Below are 23,127 nucleotides of genomic sequence, written 5' to 3' on the forward strand. Positions count from 1 at the left end.
GTAAATGTGGATCTATTGCTTTAAACTTGGATTGTGATAAGTGCTTAATTCAGGAATGTGTGGGGTGTTTTCAGGTCCTCACGCAGTTAAGACTGCCTCCATCGGGACACTGGGTAGGACGAGGACGCCCATGCCTGTCATAGTGCCCAATGCTCCGGATGTGTCAGAGAGCGGCAAGATACATGAAGATATCGAGGGCGTGAGTATCACTGCCAGCCTGCTTCATATCAGCTTAGTCTCATATCAGCCATTTCACTGAGCCATTAAAGGAATAATCCAGCATTTTTCTACCTGATCTCCAGGCTTGTGTAGTCAGGTGTGATCTCGTAACAAGAAAATGGTTTGGGGACAACTTTGGGGCTAACGATCCTGCTCCCAAATTCCTCTAGTCTGCTCTTTTAACCTCTGAAATACAATAAATAACAACCAAAACAGGCTAGCTAGCAAAATACAGTTAGCTATGCTATCTTACATTACGTCCACTGTCTAACGTGTCAGGCTTGGACAGTGTTAATAAGTGTGCCATCACCCCTAGTTAAGGGTCCACCTTCAGAAGGTCTGTATATATAGGTGTGTGTTCAAACCTTCCCTGTCCTTCTTTAATCTTAAAAAATAGCAGTGCTTCTTATTTGATAGTGCAGAAGCTTTCCATGCCATTCTTTTTCCTCTCTGGGAGAGTCCATGCTGCATCCTCTGAAACAAAGTGGCTGGAAATTGGATTGTGACATTGCTGTGGCCTTGGTGAAAATGGGGGAAAATATAGGGAAAGCCTAATGCCTGCAAAAATGTCACATAAGTTTTGGTTCATCAATACATAAATGTTTCTGATGTGGGGTTTCACAACAATTTAGGAGTCAATAAACAGTTTATCCACTAAAGTTGAGCGGGAAAAAGTTTTGTAGGCATTCAGTTGTTTGGCAATAGAGAATATTAGAGTTACACTTTAGTTACACTTTCCACAGCCTACATCAGCCAGCTTAAGCACTCTGAAACGTTTTTCATAGAAAACCTTTGAATGGAAACGTAGCTTGTGATATAATGAAATGCTGATTATTCCTGTTTATCCTCCATCATGAGGCATGTAGAAAATTACACACTCAGTTGGGAAAATCTCTCATACTTGTTCCCAGACATTCTCGAAGTGATCTGGCCCCGCAAGACTGCCAGACCTCTGTGCACTGCGTCTGTATGGTGTAGTCAATTACTTAGAAAAGATCCGAAGACCAGCCAACAGGTCTTCTGTTCTTCTCCAAGTTCAGGGATAACTTTCTGTTGTAAGTGACCTTTAGGTAATCTAGTAATGGACAGTATGCGATGTCGAATATGGCAGATGAAGTGATTATGTTGAAAAATGCTGGAATATTCTTCTAAAGGAGCCAGTGTGACGCACAACTCAATGATCAGTGCTGCTGCAATGTAGCCTTGAAATTCATACATTAGTGAAGATGCTGTGTTTTGCATTTCAGATGTGATTTTAATCTGGTTTATCTTCTCTCTCAAACCTCTGTGCTTTGCTCTCCCTTTTCTCTCCAACACTTATTGGCTGTTGATTCAATTTATTGCTGCATGCCTTTAATTCATTTGCTGCACTGTTCCTACTCGTCCTGCATCGATGATAAAACATGTCCCATTATCTTCATGAACGCTCGCGGCTGTGAACGTTTCATTTACATCTTTGGATGATGCTTCCGCTCTGCAGTATCTTTGACTGTCTTCTTCATAGCTTACCATAAAAGTTCTGCCCGTCCCTAAATCTAATTCCAAAGCCTTGCTCCCCCTTTCCGTTCCCCCTAGCCTACCCCCACCCCCCACCCCTGCAGTAACCCTCTTCGTCTTCTTCAGAGCTATGATACGGACGAGCTGTCGGAGGAAATGGCCCACCTGGAGGGTTTAATGAAGGACCTAAATGCCATCACCACAGCCTGAGCACAACACTTACACACAATTAGAACTCTTACCCCTGGCGGGGGGCCCACCGAGGCATGGACGACTCCTCAGTCCTTCACAGACCGCAGAGAAAAGACAACAAACTAACTAACTTAAAACATTTGGCTTGCCTTGCTAACTCTCAGGAAGGAAATGGCCATCGTTTCAAGGAGTGAAGATTTCTCTGTGTGGACACCGATTCCTTCTACCAGAAGATTTTTTTTTGTCCGGTTACCTTCGTTCTTTTTCCTTTTTCTCGCTACGGAGACCTGCTGCTCCGAAAGACACCGTTTCGTTATCCTAAAAAAAGGACGATTACAGTATGCTGGTATTCGTGTTGGTGCTCTTAAGGCACAATTTACAGTGTTTCATTTGTGTCTTTCCTTTGTACGTTTTTGTATCTATATATAAAGCCTCGCCGCCCCCTCCGCGTTGTGAGGTGAACATCGGATGTCGTCCTTTTTATTTCCATAACTCATTTTTGTATTAAGTATTTTGGATTGAATGATGTCTTTCTTTTTTTGTATGTCATATATTGTGCCATTTTCTTTATTTTCTAAATGTTTTTGTATTATTTTATATACATATACACGTATAGATATGTATATAAGTTCAAAACTGCCTCATTCTTCTTTTATTTCTTCAGAAATAGCCATTTATGTTTTGTTTTTTTTGTTTTTTTGGATGAGAGCGCAAAAGCCTTCCATGCTGCTCTCTTTCCTCTCTGGGAGAGTCCATGCTCCATTTTCTGAAACAGATTTGACTGGATATTGGATTGTAACGTTGCTTTGCCCTTGGTATGAAATTTTTCTCTTTTTCTGAATGGGAGGTCCTAATATTGCCTTATATTTTCATCTGATTGCCTGTTTTATCACAGAAGGGAAAGCATGGGACTGTGATGCAACATACTGACTCATTCACAGGCTGAACAATGCTGGTCAGTCAGTTTGCTGGTACGAGGATTTCAGCTGCGAGTCAGCGGCTTAAAGTAAGGTTAGGCTCCACTGTTACATTGGAAAATGCAGTATAAACTAACAAAGGAAGCTCACCCAGTGCTGGACTCCAGATGTGCTAAATCAGAATGTGTTCACTATGAGAAAAGTACCATTTTGCTCTGTATGTGTTAAAATCACATCCACAGCATTTTAGAATGTACAGCGCAAGTAATGCTAACCTATCAAGCAGGACTCCCTGTCGTGACCCCCCCCCCCCCCCTCTTTTTCTGGTAGTTGTTTTATATGAAGAAATACATTGTTCTGTATAGAATTTCAGTGTGAAAGAGGAAAAAAAACACTGCTCCTGGAAAGCATTACCCTTCTGCCCTTTTACCCAAAGAAAAAAATATCACTGCAATCATAATTTGTTCTACTTTATTAACATCGTCGCATCTTCTGCATCTTTTTGAATGTCAGTATGACTGTAAGAAGTGGGGTTTTAATACAGGAACCCGCTCGAACGAGAGGATCACCTATTTGGGATAAACTAATACAGTTGTAGACAGTCAACCTAAACCTCTATTGCACTTTTTCAGCAACTTCGGGAAAAAAAACATTTCTTACATATCCTGTGTTTTGAATCTAAAGCTATATTTGTGTAATGTAGTGTCATAGCTTAGCGGTAGGCAGCTGGTCTTGTTTTGTTTTGTTTTTTTTTGGCCTCTGAAACGGTATTTGAGCAACAGGTTTTACAGTGTTGCAGACGAGGAATTCTGTTGCTTATTTCTGTACAAAGATTTTTGCTGTCTGTAGAAAACTCTGTGGCTTTTTAAAAAAAATCTAATTCTGAAAAAAAAAAGTCTTGTATTTTCTTCATTAAACACTTATGTCATCACTATCTTAAGAAACCTGTGGAGAATCACTCTGGAGGAGGTGAGTCAACTGCATTGATTCTGGAATATGAGGATCATTTATTGATCAGAAAACTCAGTGAAACTCATTTTTGTGGTACAGTTTCAAATGTAAATAATAAAGCTTGGTATTTGTTTTTATTGCCTATGCGCCATATTTTTGTATTAAGTGCATTTTAAAGATTCTGAACTGTACCAGATTAACGAATCGTGGATCGTATCGATGCTTTGCCCTCGCTGCAATTTTTTTTTCTTCCCCCCTCAACAAAAGGTCCTTATAGAATCCTGAGGTCAGAGATTTACACCCTCAGTACTAAGTGTATTTACTGAAGTAGTACAGAGCCTCTGACTGGCTAGGCCTGCGATTAGATTGTGGAACAATGTGTACATAATTTTCTCTTAATTCTTAAGTATAGACCATCACAGTTCCTGCAAATTTAAGGCATATATAGTCAAATAGAACTGATTTTATTTTCTTAAAGTCAACCTGAAATCAAAATGAACCTTTTTTACCGTTTCAGTTGATGTCCAACATATTGTTGTCCATCTAAATTCAACTTTTGCACACCTTGAAAACTTCATTTCTATTATGAATTGTATTCCATTCCATTGTGATGGTACAACAAATGGAAAATATTAACCAATATTTGTGACTTCCACCTCCCACTACTGAAAGAAAACTTAGCCAGCTCCGATACCACGTTTGATTTTGAAACATGTCAAAGCTCAGAAGTAAATTGTTTCCAAAAACTTTTCAGAGCAGCTGAATGATAAACGTTTCTGCATGCGAGTTAAAAGTGATGGCTTTTGCCCTTTTTTTCCTGCCTGTTGATTAAAATGCTAAGAATATACTGGTGTTTTGTTGGGCATTAGAAATGCCTCAGCTGCGTCCAGACTGGATGTGGTCTTACGGTTTCAGTTAATCTGGTTAACAGTTCTAATTCATGAGTAAGTCTTTAAACTTTTAAATGTACTTTAACAATATGAGTGAGTTATGGTCCGAAGTGGAGTCAGGGACGTGAATATGGACGATAACCTGCGACACAGAAGCTGTAGGCAGTGTACAATTTAAAGTTCAACATTTCTCCAAACTCCACATTTGAAAATCACAACTAAAGACAATCTCTTTTTTTCCCCAATTTTATTCCTGTATGAAGTGGAGATATCTAGACTCTGGGAGTTCTGAAGTTCATTCCAATGGTGGGCTGAGTAACCTGTAGGTTGGGGAGGCTGCTGAAGTCCTGAAAAACAAACCAGTCCCCTGTTACTGTTGTAACTGTAGCAAGTTAAGATGCACAAGTATGGATAAAAGAAGAAGAGTATAAAATCATCATCATCATCATGAAATGAGGAACCTTGTGTTAGATTCTCAAATGAGCTCCAAAGTGAGTTTAAACTGGAAGAGTGGAATTATGTTCTAACTTTTCTGTAAATGAAGTGATTCAGACTACAGCAGACTACTGATGAGGGATAGAAATGTCACCTGATGAGCATTTTTTCTAGTATGAAAAAAAAATCTTGCATATATCTGCAAAGATGATGTGATGGTTATACCCTGCACTGGAATATCAAACCTTCTACACATTCACAGCTCTGCTTGGAGCACCAGAGTCTCACAGCACAGGGCTAATAAACATTTACTGCTGGTGTTTGCATGCAGTGCTACCTAAATTCAAATCAGTTGGGTTCTTGCCAGAGTTTTCAAACTTAAAAGTTGCACATCAACTTTAAAGGTAAAGCCACCAACTCTTATCTATATATCTATAATATATCTATAATGGCTGTAATAACTTACCAGCATCCTCAGCATTTCCTTGGTATCAGGATCCACTTCAATGATCTCCTGATCCAGAGCCGAAACCTAAAGATCCATGAATAACAAAAACAGCTCATTATGTTTTATACGTTCCATCAGTAGATAAAATGCCACGTCACTACAGCTCGATGGAAGGAATTTCTCTACAACCAGTTATCAAAACAGCTGCATGAGGAGAGCAAACATTCTCACAGTGACATCTGAATGAGCAAATATGATCAGTGGTCAACACTAGTTGTCTTGAGTCAACATGACTGGACGTGATGTGTGTGTGGATATATACTTGGAAATGTGGAATTTTGTGTATATATATATATATATATGTATATATATGTGTGTATATATATATATATATATATATATATATATATATATATATATATATATATACACACACACACATACACACACACACATATATATACATATACACACACACACACATATATATATATATATATACATTTATATATAATACATTTGATGGTAGTTCTTAATTGTGACACTATTGTGTTATTTTTGCCAGATCATAAGTATAATGTGAATATATAAACAAGCAAGATTAGGCATGTGGGCCTTTGTAAATAGACTGTAATACCAACTGGGATTTTTTTTCAAGTACCTGCAAATCTGAAAAACTGATATCAACCAGCTCAAACCAACAATAAAGCTGCGTTCCAAAAACTAGACTGCAGCTAAGAAAGGTGGGTCTTCTGTAGCACTGGCTTATGGAGGCTCTCATTTGTATGACATAAAGCAAAATGGAACAACCAACCAAGACTTCATTGTGTTATTGGAAAGGAAATCTGATGGAGAAAATCCTGCTGATGTGAACGACAGAAGTGCACAGATAAAAAATGTTCCTAATTATTCATAATGCGTTCAGTTTCCTCACAAACAGCGCACTGTATATTACTAGCCTTGCAGTACAATGTGTGCAACACTCAGACAGTGATTTCATCTGCAAACATGTCTATTGAACTTTGTTGAGGTCAGGTGTTTGGACAAACGGCGACAAGACTAGAAAGGCTACTCCAGTAGCACCTCAAAAACCGTCAGAATGTAGGCTGCATTCTCAGATGTATTAAAAATATCTTTCTGATTGGATGAGCCTTCGATGACGTTAGCAGTCCAAAAAATGAAGCCCACCTTTTGGAATGCAGCTTAAGATTTCTTTCAGGACAAACCAGCCCTTCACATAAGAGCCCCACTGACCTCTGGAACATAGTTATCTCTCCTCTCCCTCTCCTCTTCCTGGAGCTTGATGGATATGCCTCTGACCGGACCCCTCTGGATTCTCTTCATCAGATGGGTCACATATCTGCACATAGAGAAGTGGACAAATACATGTGCATGTGAAGCTTGTGTGACAGCAAACAGACTTATCAAATATGTTCACTTAGCCTATAAAATAAACTGGTCAAGTACACTTGCATGTTCTAGACATTTGTCTTGGTGGAACTGGTGCATACACAAATGGACAAATTTGGGTCCACTAAGATGCAGTTGGGAAAGCCAACTTTGAACAGTAATACTACAGAAATACATTCAAAAACAACCACTAAACATTGTCTACAGCAGGGGTGTCCAGTCTTATCCTCAAAGGCCCAGGGTGGCTGCAGGTTTTCATCCCATCAAATGTCCAAAGCATTTAATGCCACTGAAGCCTCCCTCAGAAAGATACTATATGAAATGCTTATCAATATTCTGACTGATGCCTGTGTCATTATAACAGAAATGAGAATTTGGTCTAAAAAATAGATCCGTTCATGGTGGAGAACTGCTGTCAGAAGACAACCTCGTATCTGTTTTTGATGTTCAGTTTTTACATTATTTCAAAATAACTGTGTCCTTTACATTGTATGTAAATTTCATGATGAATGGACTAAAAGAAACAGCCCAAAATAGCTCTGAAAAAAGTCTGGTTCCATTGACTTACATTACAGAAGAAGGAAAAACCTACTTTCCTTTTAAAGTTATTATATTATTAAAGGTTTTCCTCCAGCAACAGCGACATGGAAGGTTATGATGTCTAAAGAAAACCTCTTTTTAATGTCTGCCAAAATGAAATATAAAAACTCGAGAAGCCTCGTACAGGTTCACTGGATAAATGTCTGTCACCATTACTGAAGAACTGCGGCTTCTCTGCTGTTTGTCTACATTGCACCACTTCACACCAAACCACTCAACGTTTTTACATCTCAACCACTGAATTATGCAGAAATTCTGAAAGATCTGTGTAACTCCTTTGTAATGATTTTACACATTTATAAACTGATGAATTAGTATTTCTCTGTACACAATTTAATCTGTCCATGATTTCCGTGTGAATAAAACACAATGAAACTAAACTCCAAAACATGTTGATGTGATATATTTCAGTCATTCACAGGGGAACAGCATTTACATCAAATAGGTTGCATTTACTACAGATTATACATTATTGATGGACGACTGATGATGAATGACTGTCTTAAATTGCCGTAACTGGTCAGAGAAGTGGCCATGCTTTATTCCAGGATGGCACTGGCCACCCCTTTGTTACACCTGCAGATGAATTCACAAACTGACAGACATGGAGCTGCTATCTATGGAAGCCCGTTTCCATCACTGGAAAAATATGATGTCTTACTAAATGGCTATATAAGTTTATTATTACTTTATTTCTCATAATTCCGCCTTACTTTCTCATACCCATGACTTAGCATCTCACGTATGTCTTATAACAGTTATGACTTTCAGAACTTTGGCTTACTTTCTCATAATTGTGACTCAAACTCTCATAATTATGACTTAGTACCTCAATTGTGACTCTCATAATTGACAAAGCCTCATAATTATAACTTAGTATCTCAATTGTGACTCAAAGCCTCAATCATGACTTAGTATCTCAATTGTGACTCTCATAATTGACTCAAAGCCTCATAATTATGACTTAGTACCTCAATTGTGACTCTCATAATTGACATAATACTATTTAGTATCTCCTAATGACTTGGAACCTCAAATTTGTCATAATTATGCCTTATTATCTCAATTATGTTTTATTTTCTCATAATTACGACTTGACGTCTTAAAAGTATGACTCAGCATCGCAAGTGACACAGTATCTCATAATGACGACCGACTTTCTCATAACTATGAGGTTTGGTCTTGTCTGGCAGAAAGTGGCTCCTGTAGCTCTCGGTGTTCGGGGGTCTACAGAAGCCCCTGTACTCACCCGGCTATCTTGTTGCGCAGAGGTTTGCTGGGGATGATGGCGATCTCTTCGCACACCCTCTTGTTCACATGGAAGTCGTTGCCCAGTCGGGTGTAGTATTTCTCAATGATCACCCGAGCGGCCTTCTTCACCGTCTTCGTTCTAACGCGACCCTGAAGCAAAAACACAGCTACGTGATTAGGATTCGCCCCAAACGACGCCCGGCTTTGCTGAAACTGAGGGACCGTTGGCGTGTCTGAAGGGAAAACAGCGTCGCTCTAAGCAGCCACAGATAAAATAAGTGTAAAGCCGGTGTTTATTAAGCAACAATGAACTTAATAAACGGACGACAGAGACGCCCAGAACGTCTTACGAAGCACGGAAGCGTCGGCGCTGCGGTTAACTGTGGATCGGAATCTTTTCTATATTGAAAACAGTGACACATCCATCTCTGTCCACACTACTCAGTGTTGCTGATGTATAACTATGTGAAAAATCTAGTACAAATGCTTTGAACATCGTTTTTTGAGGGACAGAGAAGGATTACAGCGGATTACCAGTCGTTCGTAGTCAATTGTAAATAACCCACCATGTTGATTCAGGTCTGAGGAAAAGACCTGCGCGCACCCACGCCGGAAATAAATGCGTTATGGCGGAAGCAAAATAAAAGTCCCCGGGCTAATGCCAATGGAGTAGCCACTTTTCATAGAAACTGGTCTTTAAAGTATTAAAAAATGGTTCTACAGCTTATAACGATAGTGGAACCGTATAAAACAGAGGAAAAAAATGTATTCAAATAGTCGATTAAGTTGTCATAGTTCTCTACATAACCTTCAGCTATCCTGAATAGCCGCTTCTGTAATGGTGTAGCAAAACGTTCTTTGACTTGTAAGAGCCCTTCAGTCCCTTTTTTGTGTTGCACAGACATTTTTAAAAGGCTCTTTAAAGAACCAGATACAACGGGTTCCCAATCACGGAGAAATTTAACCTGCATATTTGTGCATTCAACTGGTCATTTGAAGTGCCTAAAGTATGTGGCCTGTCTGTCACACCTGTATGAGCATGTTGGATATCCTACTACAATGCTGGAAGCATATAATTGTATAAAATGTGTTTGTATGTTGAAGCATACCCGCACCCTAATCAACCAAGTACAGACCCCTAAAAAACAGAACCAGGCCATTATGCCTTCTCCACTAAACTTTACTGGTACTGTTCATCTGTGCGTGTGTGTGTGTGTGTGTGTGTATATATATATATATATATATATATATATATATATATATATATATATATATATATATATATATATATATGTATATATGTATATATATATATGTGTGTGTGTGTGTGTGTATGTATATATATATGTATATAATATATATATAAATAAAAAATATATATAAATTATATATATAAAATATATATATAATCTATATATAAAATATGTATGAGTACAGGCTAAATATAAGTTTAGTGTGAATGGGCAGTGCTAATCTACGCTGAAAGGGTGGATATTAGTGACTGTGCTGTTTTTGTTACATCTCTCTCTCTCACACACACACACACACACACACACACACACACACCCCTTCTAAGCTGCTTCCTTCTAGGCTTCTTACGTCACAAAGCTTGTGAATCAGACAAATTACAGCACTGTTCAACATTCAAGACCAAACATTAGGACAACACTCTAGAAGTTGAGACAATTTCTTTTATTTTACATAAAAAAGGGTGCAAACTTGAGTTTCCCTTTAAGAGTGGAGGGAATAAAAATTGAATTTTGAAAGGTTAAATGTGGTACTTCATATGACTCCTCAGAAAAAAAATAGGCATTTAAGATTAAGACCTTTATCTTTCTGCAACTCAAAAAAAAGTAGTAGTGTTAAACTGGAGAAACAAAGATGAGTCCCTCACAATTGAAGCCCTTGACTAAGTGAAACCATTCAAATACATTAACATTCATATTTCAACACAAAGTCTTGATACAATTTCAGATTCACTGCTTTTATAGTATCTTTGAAAATGTGGCCAGAACCAGAAAAGGGACTTGTCTTTCATGACTGTACAATTCAAATGTTCCATATTTTAGAAGAAAGCTTTTTTGTCTCACAGAATCTTGCTGAAGAAACACTGAGAGGAAACAAAGTGGTGATACAATGTTGATGACAACAACTGAAAATATTGCAGCTCTGTCCAATCCAAACTCCTGTCAATACACAGTTCATTAAAGAATGTGTCATATAAGCAGACCTACAAATCTGTTCACATTAAACTCTTTTGTTCAACAGATTTACAAACCAATTTAACCATGTTAGAGACAAAAAAAAGAGGGGAAAAAGGCTTTGTTGCACAACGGCAATCAAATAACAGTGTACAGTAAACTAGAATATGCTATGGAAATAACTTTCAGGACTAACGCTGATCTTAAAAGATGTGAAAACTCAAAGCAGCTTGTATAGAAGCTGTGATTGCAACTGTGAACAGAACATGTAGAAATCTCATGCCCAGAGAGTAACATCAAATAAAGTCCCACATACACGAATTTAACCGATGCTTTCTTATCCGTAAAGCCATGCACATTAACAGACTGCAGGAACACTGAGCTTCCACCTAATGTTGGTACTATACGAGTATTTGCCAATTATCCCCTTAAGACATTTCCTCGTAGAGATATAATGGCTGCTGTTGGAACGCTATGGAACAGAGTTTGGTTCTTCAGGTTCATCTTGACCATAAAGAATTCAACATTAAGGGACAGGCTCATTATGAGCCTTATTATGAAGGTCCTTACACTGTGTGTGTTAAGAGTGCAAAGGGTATTAAATGTGGGCTACTATTACAAAACAGAAGCAATTAAAAGATGCAAGTTGTGTTGGTTTGAAATAGTCATTACTTTGCATTGATGAGAGCTAGTAGTCATTATGATGGCCTCAGCCAAGAGCCCAGTAAAAAGGAACAAGTTCTGCAAAGCTCAATAGTAATTCATATGCAGAATGTCTGATTTCAGTGTCTAGAGTAGCATTCATAGAGGCAGATTACAGATAATTGGCCAGCAGATGGCGCCCTACACTTACATTTTCTACTCACTTTTCCGCTAACATAACCAGCCGATACAAGCTGCTCCATCTTTATAAAAGCCTTACAAGTCGTCCCCGTCCCCAGGAAATCAAGGTTTGGATTTAATCTAGATGGTCTGTATCTGGATTTAATCTACAACCTAACTAACAATGATCTTGGATCAGGACAGAGGATTTAGGCCAAATAAGGTCAGCCATAATCTACAACGCAGCCAAGTTACTACCCTTGTTCAGACACTGCATTATCCTGGCGTCAGGTAATGGAAGCGCATGGGACGAGGAGTGTGAGGAGTCGTTCTCCCTTAAGCGAGCACACAGACACACCCGACAGCAGCAAGCATTACATGTCCAAAAAATACTAAATCCTCACCAAACACTCATGTGGAGGCACATAATAATATGCAATACAAGAAAAGATAAATTAAAAAAAAGAAACATCAAAAGAAGCCTCTCCCAACACACCAATGGGAGACGTTCGGCAACTGGAATTTTCAACGTAGTAAAGTAGTATTCAAGTACTTTTCACAAAATAATTTAGAACCACAGTGACTCACGTCACACTGGATGAGCATAAGATAAAACTCTATATAACCTAAGCCTCTGAAATATTGCTCACAATGCACAGTAATGTTGCATACACTGGTTACATGGCAGGTTGGCCGCCCTCCCTCTGCTGCCCCAACCCTGGGTCACATCTGCATGGACAACTTTCTGATTTTATCCAGGTACTGATGGGGATCACATATAAAGCATATACGTTCATTCAAGAATCCAAAAGATGACAAATGCTTCTTTAAAAATAAAATTAAAAAATAAATAAATAAAAAATCGGGAGGGCCTGTGTGAGACTCTTGAGGGACGCCCAACACACATTTATTACAAGATGTTTAGTCAATGATGCCCAATAAGCAAGCAATGGAATTGGACAGTCTGGTTCAATATCACCACTAGTTCTTCTAGTGTAAAAATAAAAAAGTTAATAAAAAAAAATATATATTATATATATATGTTGTGCCCCCCGTCAAGGTACAAATTTGGTCCAATGTCTTTCTGACCATCATCTATCTGGATCACTACAGCAAGTCACATTTCCCTCAGTAATTTCTCCTTCTGCTACACTTCACTAGAAGTCATACAGTGGACCCACCAGTATCAGTATCTGCACAGAGCTCTGGAAACACCCTTCTCCACCACTTCTCAAAGGCTGTGACCTAAAGGATGATCTCAGGGTGTCCAATGCGCAACAGTAAGGGTACATAACAGTACAGGCAATTGACAGTTAAGGTAAACAATGGGTTAAAGAAAGTGTAGTGCAGTCAAACTCTCCCATGGTCCCTCTTTCTCTGCTCCCAACATTTGTATGGCCAGGTGATGAACAAAACCAAAAAACAAAAAGAAAAAGTTATATAATTTCTTACACTTTTCAATTCACATTTACTACACATTAAAAAGGATCACAAACATGGAATTATGCTGTGGACAGGCGATCACTGAAGAAAGGCAACATCACCACTGAGATTATAATTTCCATTCTTTAAAAGCCATTATGCCATTTTGTTCTGCAAAAATAAAAAGGACTACAGTACTTCTAGCACAAAACCCCTTGGGAACATAATCGAGCCCAAATCTAAGCCCCAAATTTGAATGGAACTCATGGGCTCTAAGGACTGCCTCATCCTATACATTAGAGATCAAGGGCTGTCCTACTGAGCCTCTAATGACCAGTACATGACTCAAGAGCATTTACAAATGGAAAAGAGACCAACATGTTTAAAATAAAATAAAATAATAATAATAAAAAATAAAAAGCCAAATAAAAAACATGCAGTCACTTATGCAGTATTTGCTAAATATCGACCTGGACTCAATTTTCGTGCCGTAATCTGTGATCATCTTAATTTGAGTGGGTTTGGCTGTTCAGGATTCAAATGCCCCATTGCTGCATTACTGGACCTTGACCACTAGTCTACCATGAGTATAAAGGCAAGGGAGGAGTTCCGTAGTGTCTTTCTGCAGAGCCCTAGGGACCTGCTGTGTAGTGTAGAGTTTGTTAAGGCATTAAACCGAGAAGTTTTGCAGTGGCAGTTGGAGATGGTGCTCCAGTTCCTCCCATCAGTCTGTATATCCTCCAAAGTCCCTCAAAGACTTCTACTGCGGATTGGAGTTCTGAGCGACTGAAAATACCCAGCAAAACTGCTATAAGCCAAGGAAACATGTCCTAAACAGCCATTGCTAAATTATTACGAATGATTTTCAGAACAAGTTCCCTATACATCTACCTGATTCTCCATTCAGACACATTCAGAAGCATGTTCTGAAGGCGCATGTACTATAGCGACATAAAAAGAATTTGTCACCCGTTAACTGTAACTGCACGTCTACTATTCTCCTTGGGAATAATTTACATTTATATGGCATTATAATAGGTATATATCATAAAGAAACTCAAGAAACAACACATTCAAGCCAGGGGCTGGGTCCTGGAAATAAGATGACGACAAGGAAAGAAAAAGCAGTGAGAACGTGTTTTCTGATACAAAGAGAACCACAGAGCGCAAGAGGAGCAAAAAGCTTCACTGGCAAGTTCAGCTCTGAAATCCCAGCTAATAGGGACAAAAAAAAGCCAGTTTCACGTTAAAGCGATGCGATATCACAAGAGGAAAAAGCAGCATGACTGGCTGGTAGGTCATAGTGGGTGGAGTGCTTTAGAACAAGCAGCTTAAATACCATTCACTAGAACTGAGGAATGTGCTGAGGCTCACATTTGCACCGGGCCGGGGCCCGAACCCGGGCCCTTGAAGCTTCGCTCCATCTCGCTTTCTCCACCTCAGAAAAGAGCAAGGCAGCACATTGCCATGAGGGTCAAAGGCCATGAAGACAAAGTTACCAAAACAGCCCCTGTTACCACTTTACACATGGCTGCTTATTTCACACAATTTACATAGTCCACACGGAAAGGCCTGTTAGCATCGTTAAGACAGTTAGCTTTTTCGCTGAAGATGCTTATGCTAATTTGATTCAATAGGTAACACAAAGGAGCGCTACTATCAATATTCTAAGGCTTTGACCACACAGTCAGGATGTGAAGAAGCAATGAGACATGAAAAGAAGACAAGTGTGGGGGGTGAAAAGGGACAGGCTGGCCGTTAGCAGCCTCACTCTGTGTTGTGTAGTGAAAGAGGGTGTAGAAGAGCATGTAGTAGAGAAGCGTCAGTGGGTGAAATCCAGCATGGGCAAGGCTCTTCGGGCTGATGGATGCTCCCTCCAAACCTCTCCAGAGCTGGTTCACAGAGGTCATTACCATCATTGCCAATTCCACCGAAGAAGGACTGGGGAAGTGTTCGGGGGGGACATAAGAAAACCAAGAAGCATGACAGCAAACGAAGGAGTGAAACGCTGTTCCAGTGCTTTGAGATCCAAATGCGTGCGTATATATCCCAACTCAAGGAACCCATCCATGAGGTCTGGCATCCTTTTCCATTTCCCCAGAGGGACAATATGTGCATGTATCTCATAGGTAGGTACCCTTGAGGCTATTCATCTTGAGGGCATTCTGTTGTCTTCTTTTGAATAAAATTTCTTTATTAAACACTCTTAAAACAACCAAAAGCGGGCACAGGGTGCAGAGGCTGCCGGATCATTTGTGCCGCGGGGTGTTCTTCTTCCTCTTCCTCTTGAAGAAGCAGCAGCACCTGAGGACACAGAGAGACGTTACCATCAGACTGAGCGAGCATCAAACAGAGCTAAGCAGTAAGGCAAATTAAGCATCTGTTGCTGACCACGCAAGCAATCAGTACTGTACAGTATCAAATTTTAATTCAGTAGAGCTAACTGTAATTCTGACTCATAGATTAGGAGCTTTTAGATTAGGAAAGCAAGAGAGGGTAGTAACTTTAAATGAATGGCTTGGTGAAAATTCATTCAATTTTCCACTTAGGCCAGATGAATTTGATCAGTCAAGACGTTCAAAGCTACATTCTGACGTAATGGTCAGAACAAGCTTCACTGTGAACATAATTAACTCTTATCAGCTCTCAGCTTCATTATTAGAGCGAGACGATGGTGAAAAGGGTGAGATGTGCTGCTTTTCCAAAGTTTACAGGCTTTAACTTCTGTTCGCTGCTGCTGCCATGGTAATGCTGAAGGATGAATGATGGCACAGTGAAAAAGCGAAAAAGCACATGAATTCCGATCTGAGCGTCACATTAAGGTCACATGGCCACGAATCGGATACGTATCTGATCTAGGACCACATATGAAAGTGACTCAGATCGGATTTGAAAACATCAGATCTGAGTCACATTAGGGCAAAAAAAGGGCAAATATTTGTGCCACTTCAACCTGGTAATGTGAACACAGCCTAAATTATGCTTTTCCAGGTCAGCCCTTTAAAAGGCCAACATCACCAACAAATTCTACAAGTCAACAATTACTCGAAAGTAGTGACCCCTTTTGTGATTTCTCTACTCTAAACACCTGACCCAGCACACAAGTATTTAATTAGTGAAAGAGTTGAATCAGGGTTGCACAAAGAGACAAAGCATAAAATTCACATAGTGGTAGGTCACCAGAACTCAGATTAGGAACCTCAGGCTTAGTACAGCCCCAGTTCTTCTTTTTCTAAACCTGCCTGTACCCATTCACCATACGGATGTTACACAAGTGGCCACTCACACTTCGCAATGCAAAACATTTCTTAAGTTCGAGCAGTACGTACATAACATGAGTGAGTATTTGCTTGCCTGGCTATAAACTTGGCGTAGCATTGTGGTGAAGTGTTTCTTTTTTTTTTCATTAGCCAAGTGGCCTTTAGCAAGCTAACAATCCAGCTTGAAGGAAGGTCATGTAGTTCTATCAGCTTTCATGCATAACAGAATCTAAAGCCCAGCAAACAGAATGTTATGGTTTTAACATTTTAATTAGTTTAAAGCAGTTTATTGCTATGGCTTATAAACAGCTTTGTCCGCCATTAATTTGGGGTTTGAATAAGGAAACATGTCAGGCCACAATGATTTCTGGGCAAGTTCTGCTGCAGAAGGTCTACACTGATACTCGCTCAACTCCCTCCGAGGGCTCAACTGACAACGGTCACTCGAGCTAATAAAGTAATGGAACAGCCCTCAAGATGGCGCTAGGGATTCCCCTGAGGAAATATGACGAGGCCAAGTGTACAACCATTTGTTAAAACCAGTAACTTGAGGTGAACTAAAATGAACAAAACTTGAATGCAGCAGGCAGGTATTTTAGACAACAGGTGTTGTGTCAAATTCTGATTCCCCACAGAATCCAATACCCCTTAGCATGCCTGTACATCAAACAAATATGGACACTGCATTATATTTGATATTTCTCTTTATAAAGTGTCTTCTGCTTATCTTCAGTTCAAAAACAGTTCTTTATCAAACGAAACAGAACTCTCAACTGTGTATCTGTAGCAGCCATGTCTGTGCAAGTGAGAATTAGATATCCTAAAGTGTCTAAAATGGCCACAATACAATAACCTAGAATGCATCGACAAATATGTGCAACCTTAAAGGTGCCATAGAATGAAAAACTGTATTTACACTGGCACAGTTTAATAAGTAGAGTTCAATACATGGAACTGACATGCCATAAACCTCAAACACTGTTGGCTCTTCCTTCAAATGCTAATCCCCCATTTGCAAAAGGGCAGTAAAATGGGGCAAATCCAAAATTCTAAACTAACAGTCTTGACTCATTAATATTCACACCCCCAAATTTGACATACACCAGCCCACGATCTAGCCCAGTGAAACGACAACAAAGCAACAGCAATGAAAACATCAAACAGAAATCTGCAAATCCAGGCTGTTAAGGGGAATTCGGGACTTTTCATACCTTTCCCAAGGAACTGAACTGTCAATGGTCATGGTTAGTGTTTATCATTAAATGAGACTGTTTTGCTTCCTATTCACCAGCTTTATAATCAAATGTTCCATTCACAAACCAAGCTAGCAACAGGATCCCAAACAACTTTAATTAAAAGTATTTTGGTTTGCTCTGCACATTTTACTTCGGACAGTTTCTCAAACCTTGGCAGGCTTCTCTCACCGTCTGAGACTTAAAAGACTGCAAAGAGCCGCAGTTCCAGCCTTAATAACAACAGAACCCCAACTGCAGCCTGTAGCAGCCATGCTGTGTGATTTTATCCACTGTCTGACCCTCGAAGCTGGATTATCTTAAACTGAAAGTTTCATAGTGAACTTTATTTTGTATTGTTGTTGAGATTGAAAGCAAGCAGTTAGGTAACGTTAGCTACTAGCAAGCTCCAAGTAAGTAGCACAGCTAACTAAACAGTATGACAACCCAGCTTATTTACATGGAGGGTAATTTTACTTTCAAACATGTGTCGACATTTCGACATGCTGCTTTTATCTGAATGAGCATGGTGCCTCACTGTAAATCAGCAAATCAGAGCAGAGATCATTAAATTATTCATTATTTATTCAGCCCACCAAAAAAGGGAAAAAGACTTGCTTCATTCTAGGACCAAATCAAAAGGTATAGAAACAGGTGTGTAAAAACGCATTTGGGCATTTTTTGCACTGACCACAGTGCCCATTTTGGCCCATTTTGTTGTCCTCTTTTGCAAAGGCGAGATTTTCATTTGAAGGAAGAGCCAACAGTGTTTGAGGTTCACAGTATGTCAGTTCCATGTACTGAACTCTCCTTGTTCAGCGTCGCCAACGTAAATACAGTTTTCAATTCTATGGTACCTTTAAGGTTGCACAGATGTCTTCTATGTAGACATCAGAGGACAATTTAAAACAAATGCATTTTGTAGCACCTTTAATGAAGACCTGGATGCAGTTTTGGAGATGAATTTAAAGAAAAGATTTGGGTTATTTGTGTGACTTCTTGTGTTTATCATCAATGTCAGCCTCATAGCTCCAGTTTAAAAGTAAAGAACATGTCTTGGCTGATCTACTACATCTGGGGTAAGTGGAAAATTGTGAAAATTAGATTTTTTGCCAAAACCGTTTCTTTACAGAAAGAATTACTAAAGCAAGCTACACTGCTTACAACCACTGTTGTCAAAGTAGAATGAATTAATCGTCTTTGTGGCTTCATACATGTAGAATGCAGAGTAAGCTGTTAAATACTGACGAAACATGTACAGACACAGACACACACACACACACCCGCTTATACTCTTAGTGAAGTTAGAGTAGCACAAGTTCAGACATCAACAACACAACAAGATGAACCCATGTGAACGACTGGAGGAACATGCAGAGGAAAGAGAACAGCTCCAGACTGACACATAGAAAAGTGATACAGTTCACTACAGCCGTTTCTGGGATGAAGTTTCCATGTCTCTGCATAACTAGTCAATTTTGAGGTCAACCATTTATAGTCACTGGCTATAAGATGCACAGTCCAAAATACATTTTTTTTCCTCTAAAAATCTTTGCAGTCCTCTACACTCATAATGCAGTACTAGCACTTCGCTAAACAGAGAAGCGAGCGAGTATAAAGCTTACGCAAAATATCTTCTTTTAAAACATTGTCCAATTAAAAATGTACTGGTTCATGCCACCTCACCCTATAACAGTGAGTGAAAGAGCTCCCTCTGTTAATATAGACTAGCAGCATGGTATTTCCAGTCCAGGTGGTATTTCTTTCTTTTTTTTCATGAGAAAGCCTGTAACTGTTTCGGGCTTGGTGCCTTCATGTATACTAGGCCTATACGCCCACAGTCTAGGCTGGTCCACTCCCCCCTTGGGTTTTGATGTGGACTGGAGAGAGGGACTCACCACAGGTTGAGCATTTTCACGCAGCTACAGAAGAGTGTGAAAAGAGAAAAGACAGAGATTATTACACAGTGGTGAGACGATGAGACAAACCTCATGCCAGCCACATAAGAGCAACAGGGGACACAGAGAATGGGGGGGACGAGAGAAAGAGAGAAGAGAGAAGGAGGATAGTTAGGATATTAATCCAAACATATCTGCTGTGATCGGTGGGCCATCGAAACAGGAAGAACAAGGAACATAGTATGGGGCATGTATTAAGTTCCACTAATTTATAAATCTAAAATTGGGAGATTATTCTGCAAATTTACTTCTTAACTCGATAACAAATGAGGTAAATATTGTAACAGTTTAAGTTTTCTAATGATGGTTTGCCCAGGAGAATTCCACCAATAATAGAAAATACCTGCCCAAGTAAACAGTTAAGATGTAAACAGTTATTCAGAGTGGTTTGATAGTAACAATAAGAGTAATAATATTACTGTAACAATAACCAGCCGTTTCCGAGACATACAGACTGACATCTTGTACATCATCTATCCATATCTTGTAATCTGAAATATCTATACATCTATATTCTATCCCCTGCATGTCAACTATTTTTCTACCTCAGACTCACACATTGTACATATGGAAAAGTGTACAACTGTACTTATCATCATTTATAATGGAATGGTGCAATACTGGTGTATAGTAATGTGCATACTGTGTATACAGTCACATACATACATACATATTTGAAGTCAACTTCATTTAGCATGTTTCATACTTTTAAAATGCAGCTCCAAGTGCTTTACAGTGTGAACTAAAAACAAGAAAAACAATGTGGCTAAAGTGAAAAAAAAGGCTGAAAAAGTGCAAAATGCTCCATTCTAGAGAAACCTACTGAAACAGAATAGTTCACAGTGGTGGTGATAGGAAGCAGATGCCTAAAGGGTTTCATGCCTCTACATGCTTCCTAATGCAAATGTATTAATCAAAGCAGCATCAAATTCACCTGAGATTTTGCTTTATAATAGTTATCAATTAGAGATGCGCTACAAGTTTTTGGGATTTGGACCTCTCTGGTGGAAATGTGTAATTGCACACAATTTACAGAAGAACATTTTACAATGATCTTCCGCAATGGAGGGATCTGATGATTGTGAGCACACTGAAATAGCATTCAAAGAGAACTTTGTCAAAACTTGGTAAAGGATATGCCTTCTGGGGATATGAGTGAATTATCTACTATTATCATATATCATATGTTTATCAGTATAATGCAGATTTTGCTTCTGAGACCTAAACACGGAGCCAGATCTTCTTTTTGAGTCTGTGCATGTGATCTTCATACTTAATCAGACCTGATACCACTCAGAGCAGTGTATGGGCATCATATTTTAGCATGTTTTTCCCCTTCTGACTCAATAATGCTTTCTTTTCCCTTTAAGTAATACACCTGGTTCCCATCACCATCACTGTAAAGCACTTGGTGTCAGCAAATTTTTCTACAAAAGCACCATTTCACATCAAACCACTCTAAATGACTATTGACATCTGAATGATTAAATATGCAGAAATTTAGAAAAATTAGTGGAATTCCTCTTTAAAGGTTGTAAGAATAAAGGGATGGACAGTTAGAAAGTTAAGATCCAACCAAGATAGGAGAAAGACAGAAAGTGAGGATCAGAGAGAATGGGTAACAGGAAAGATTTCTAATGAGGTTAAATGCTGTGTGATATCCATGGAAACCCTAGCGTGCTTATTTGAGCCTTTTAATTGGACACAGCCTGCAACATTGCTTACTTTCAAGTCTGTGCATCAGTAATCAAAGATGAGAAGCTATTTAAGATATCAAAGTACTGACCGAACAGAAAAAAGTATCCATAATTATATCACAGGAAATGACTACACTTCTACACACAAAACTAAACAAAGACCAATTCAAGGGTACATCAGAAGAAACTAAGAGAGAATAATTAATTGTGTGCAGTTGACGTGTGAATGCATGCTTATGTGAATTTCAACTTCATTTCCTACTAGTGGAGACTCAAAGTTGCTTTGTCGCCTTTAAGGCCCAACTGATACAACAATTTATGACCGACATAATAATACCGAATTTAGGTAGCTAAGAAGGCAGAATAATGCTAACACTGCCAAATGTGAAATTAATTTCTTTAACTCAAAAACAGCAGAAACGCACAGTGTACTGGTGACTTAAGCCTCGTCCAAGCTTAGCAGACTATTAAAGCTGGTGCAAGAGAACTAAATCCTCAGAAGTAAACAGTTTTATTCACGTGAAAAGTGCTTTTTCATTACAATTCAAAGCATGGCACTAATTATCTGTGCTTTATTGGCATGTGGTGTACATTGGTGTTTTAGCTGTATTTTTACAAAACACCAATAAATCCACGGAGCACCAACATCAGCCAATAGTATCAGCTATTTGATATCTCAGCTGCATCTTAGTTGCCTACATGTTTTCTGCAAACAACGATAGTAATGCAATAGTTTATTTAGAGACAGTCCTACACAAGGAAACTATATCCTATTCATTTTCCATCCACACTGCCCAGCTGGTCCACAGTGATCTACTATAACACTGTCCTAAAGGGGCAGTATAGAATAGCATTATGTCCTCTACATTACACCTCACATCTTAAGCACCTTAAAGCCACGAACAGCTTAAAACAGCTTAGAAGAAGAATCGTATAATAAAGATGTGACAAAACATGAAGGCAGGAGAAAAGAACACAAGTCTGAGGACACATACTTTGCTTCATCCACCACTTCCACCTCTGCCTGCACGGTGATTGGAGCATTGGAGTGGGCTGCCAACGGGTCATCTGCATTCAGTTCCCCATTAGTCGAGCTTACCACCTGCAGCACAAGAGACAAAGAGTTAGAACTTACCGCATCTTTAAAATTGCACTTGTCTAAGTATTTTGCACCACAGCTTGCTTTCGTGCAGAAAGAAAGCTATAAACAATTAACACAATAACATCCTTAAATCTTAAATCATCAGCTAGCTGAATAAATCACCAAAGACATTCCATCTACTTCTTCCTCCTGCTTCCTTCTCACTATTTCATAAAGTATGGTTCTGTGCTTCTCGACTGCAACAGAGCATCTGTTAGACAGCAGGTGTTAATACAACCTGCTACATGCCCCTGAGAATTAATGCCCCAGGGAGAAGCTCATCATATGGAGCAAGAGTCTCATTACGAAGGAGGATGACCTCCCTGATGCCCGGCACTAGGGGCTGAGAGATTCAGATAAAGAGCAGGCTGCCGCCGGTCTGTCTTGGATCATGTAGGCAGGACCCTCAGGGTATCTGCAGGTATCAGCAAATTTAATATAATGCTTTCAAAGACCTTCTTAATACCACTTTGAGACATTTTTAACATTGCTTAAATTCACCTTATTAAGACTATGAAAAGCCTACATTTTCAAAGAACTGTGTTTAAAATAAAATCAAGCAGTGTGGAGGGCCAGCATGAAGG

The 23,127-nt window shown here is 39.2% G+C and overlaps 3 protein-coding genes across 13 annotated transcripts in view; 1 reads left to right on the forward strand and 2 right to left on the reverse strand.

Annotated features, from left to right (window-relative positions):
* The window catches only part of neo1a (neogenin 1a), a 242,931-nt gene extending 239,020 nt beyond the window's left edge, over positions 1-3,911 (forward strand). For 7 of the 8 annotated variants that reach the window (XM_017709797.2, XM_017709794.2, XM_017709801.2 and 4 more), the window contains 2 exons: positions 75-199; positions 1,843-3,911. In XM_017709797.2, the coding sequence (XP_017565286.2) occupies positions 75-199; positions 1,843-1,926 (209 nt within the window). In that variant the 3' untranslated portion in view covers positions 1,927-3,911. The other variant, XM_017709799.2, reaches the window with a different exon arrangement.
* Positions 3,912-4,894: 983 nt separating this feature from the next.
* On the reverse strand, positions 4,895-9,474 carry rps17 (ribosomal protein S17). Its single transcript, XM_017709803.2, has 5 exons — positions 9,377-9,474; positions 8,809-8,960; positions 6,804-6,909; positions 5,568-5,633; positions 4,895-5,013 (listed from the first exon to the last, which is right to left on the reverse strand). The coding sequence occupies exons 1-5, from the start codon at positions 9,377-9,379 to the stop codon at positions 4,939-4,941; spliced, it is 402 nt and encodes a 133-aa protein (XP_017565292.1). The 5' UTR covers positions 9,380-9,474; the 3' UTR covers positions 4,895-4,938.
* Positions 9,475-10,481: 1,007 nt separating this feature from the next.
* The window catches only part of csnk1g1 (casein kinase 1, gamma 1), a 55,296-nt gene continuing 42,650 nt past the window's right edge, over positions 10,482-23,127 (reverse strand). For 2 of the 4 annotated variants that reach the window (XM_017709792.2, XM_017709790.2), the window contains 3 exons: positions 22,398-22,504; positions 19,646-19,669; positions 10,482-15,559 (listed from right to left, as the gene is read on the reverse strand). In XM_017709792.2, the coding sequence (XP_017565281.1) occupies positions 15,505-15,559; positions 19,646-19,669; positions 22,398-22,504 (186 nt within the window). In that variant the 3' untranslated portion in view covers positions 10,482-15,504. The remainder of the gene's footprint in view (positions 15,560-19,645; positions 19,670-22,397; positions 22,505-23,127) is intronic. The other 2 variants (XM_017709793.2, XM_017709791.2) reach the window with 1 other exon arrangement.

Source organism: Pygocentrus nattereri, chromosome 15 (assembly GCF_015220715.1).
Source record: "Pygocentrus nattereri isolate fPygNat1 chromosome 15, fPygNat1.pri, whole genome shotgun sequence".
NCBI classification, from domain to species: domain Eukaryota; kingdom Metazoa; phylum Chordata; class Actinopteri; order Characiformes; family Serrasalmidae; genus Pygocentrus; species Pygocentrus nattereri.

Coding starts and splice junctions, on each gene's coding strand:
- rps17 (XM_017709803.2), bottom strand. Junction 6,910..8,808: donor CTGCGCAACAAGATAGCCGG/GTGAGTACAGGG, acceptor CTCTATGTGCAG/ATATGTGACCCATCTGATGA. Junction 5,634..6,803: donor GAGATAACTATGTTCCAGAG/GTCAGTGGGGCT, acceptor ATGGATCTTTAG/GTTTCGGCTCTGGATCAGGA.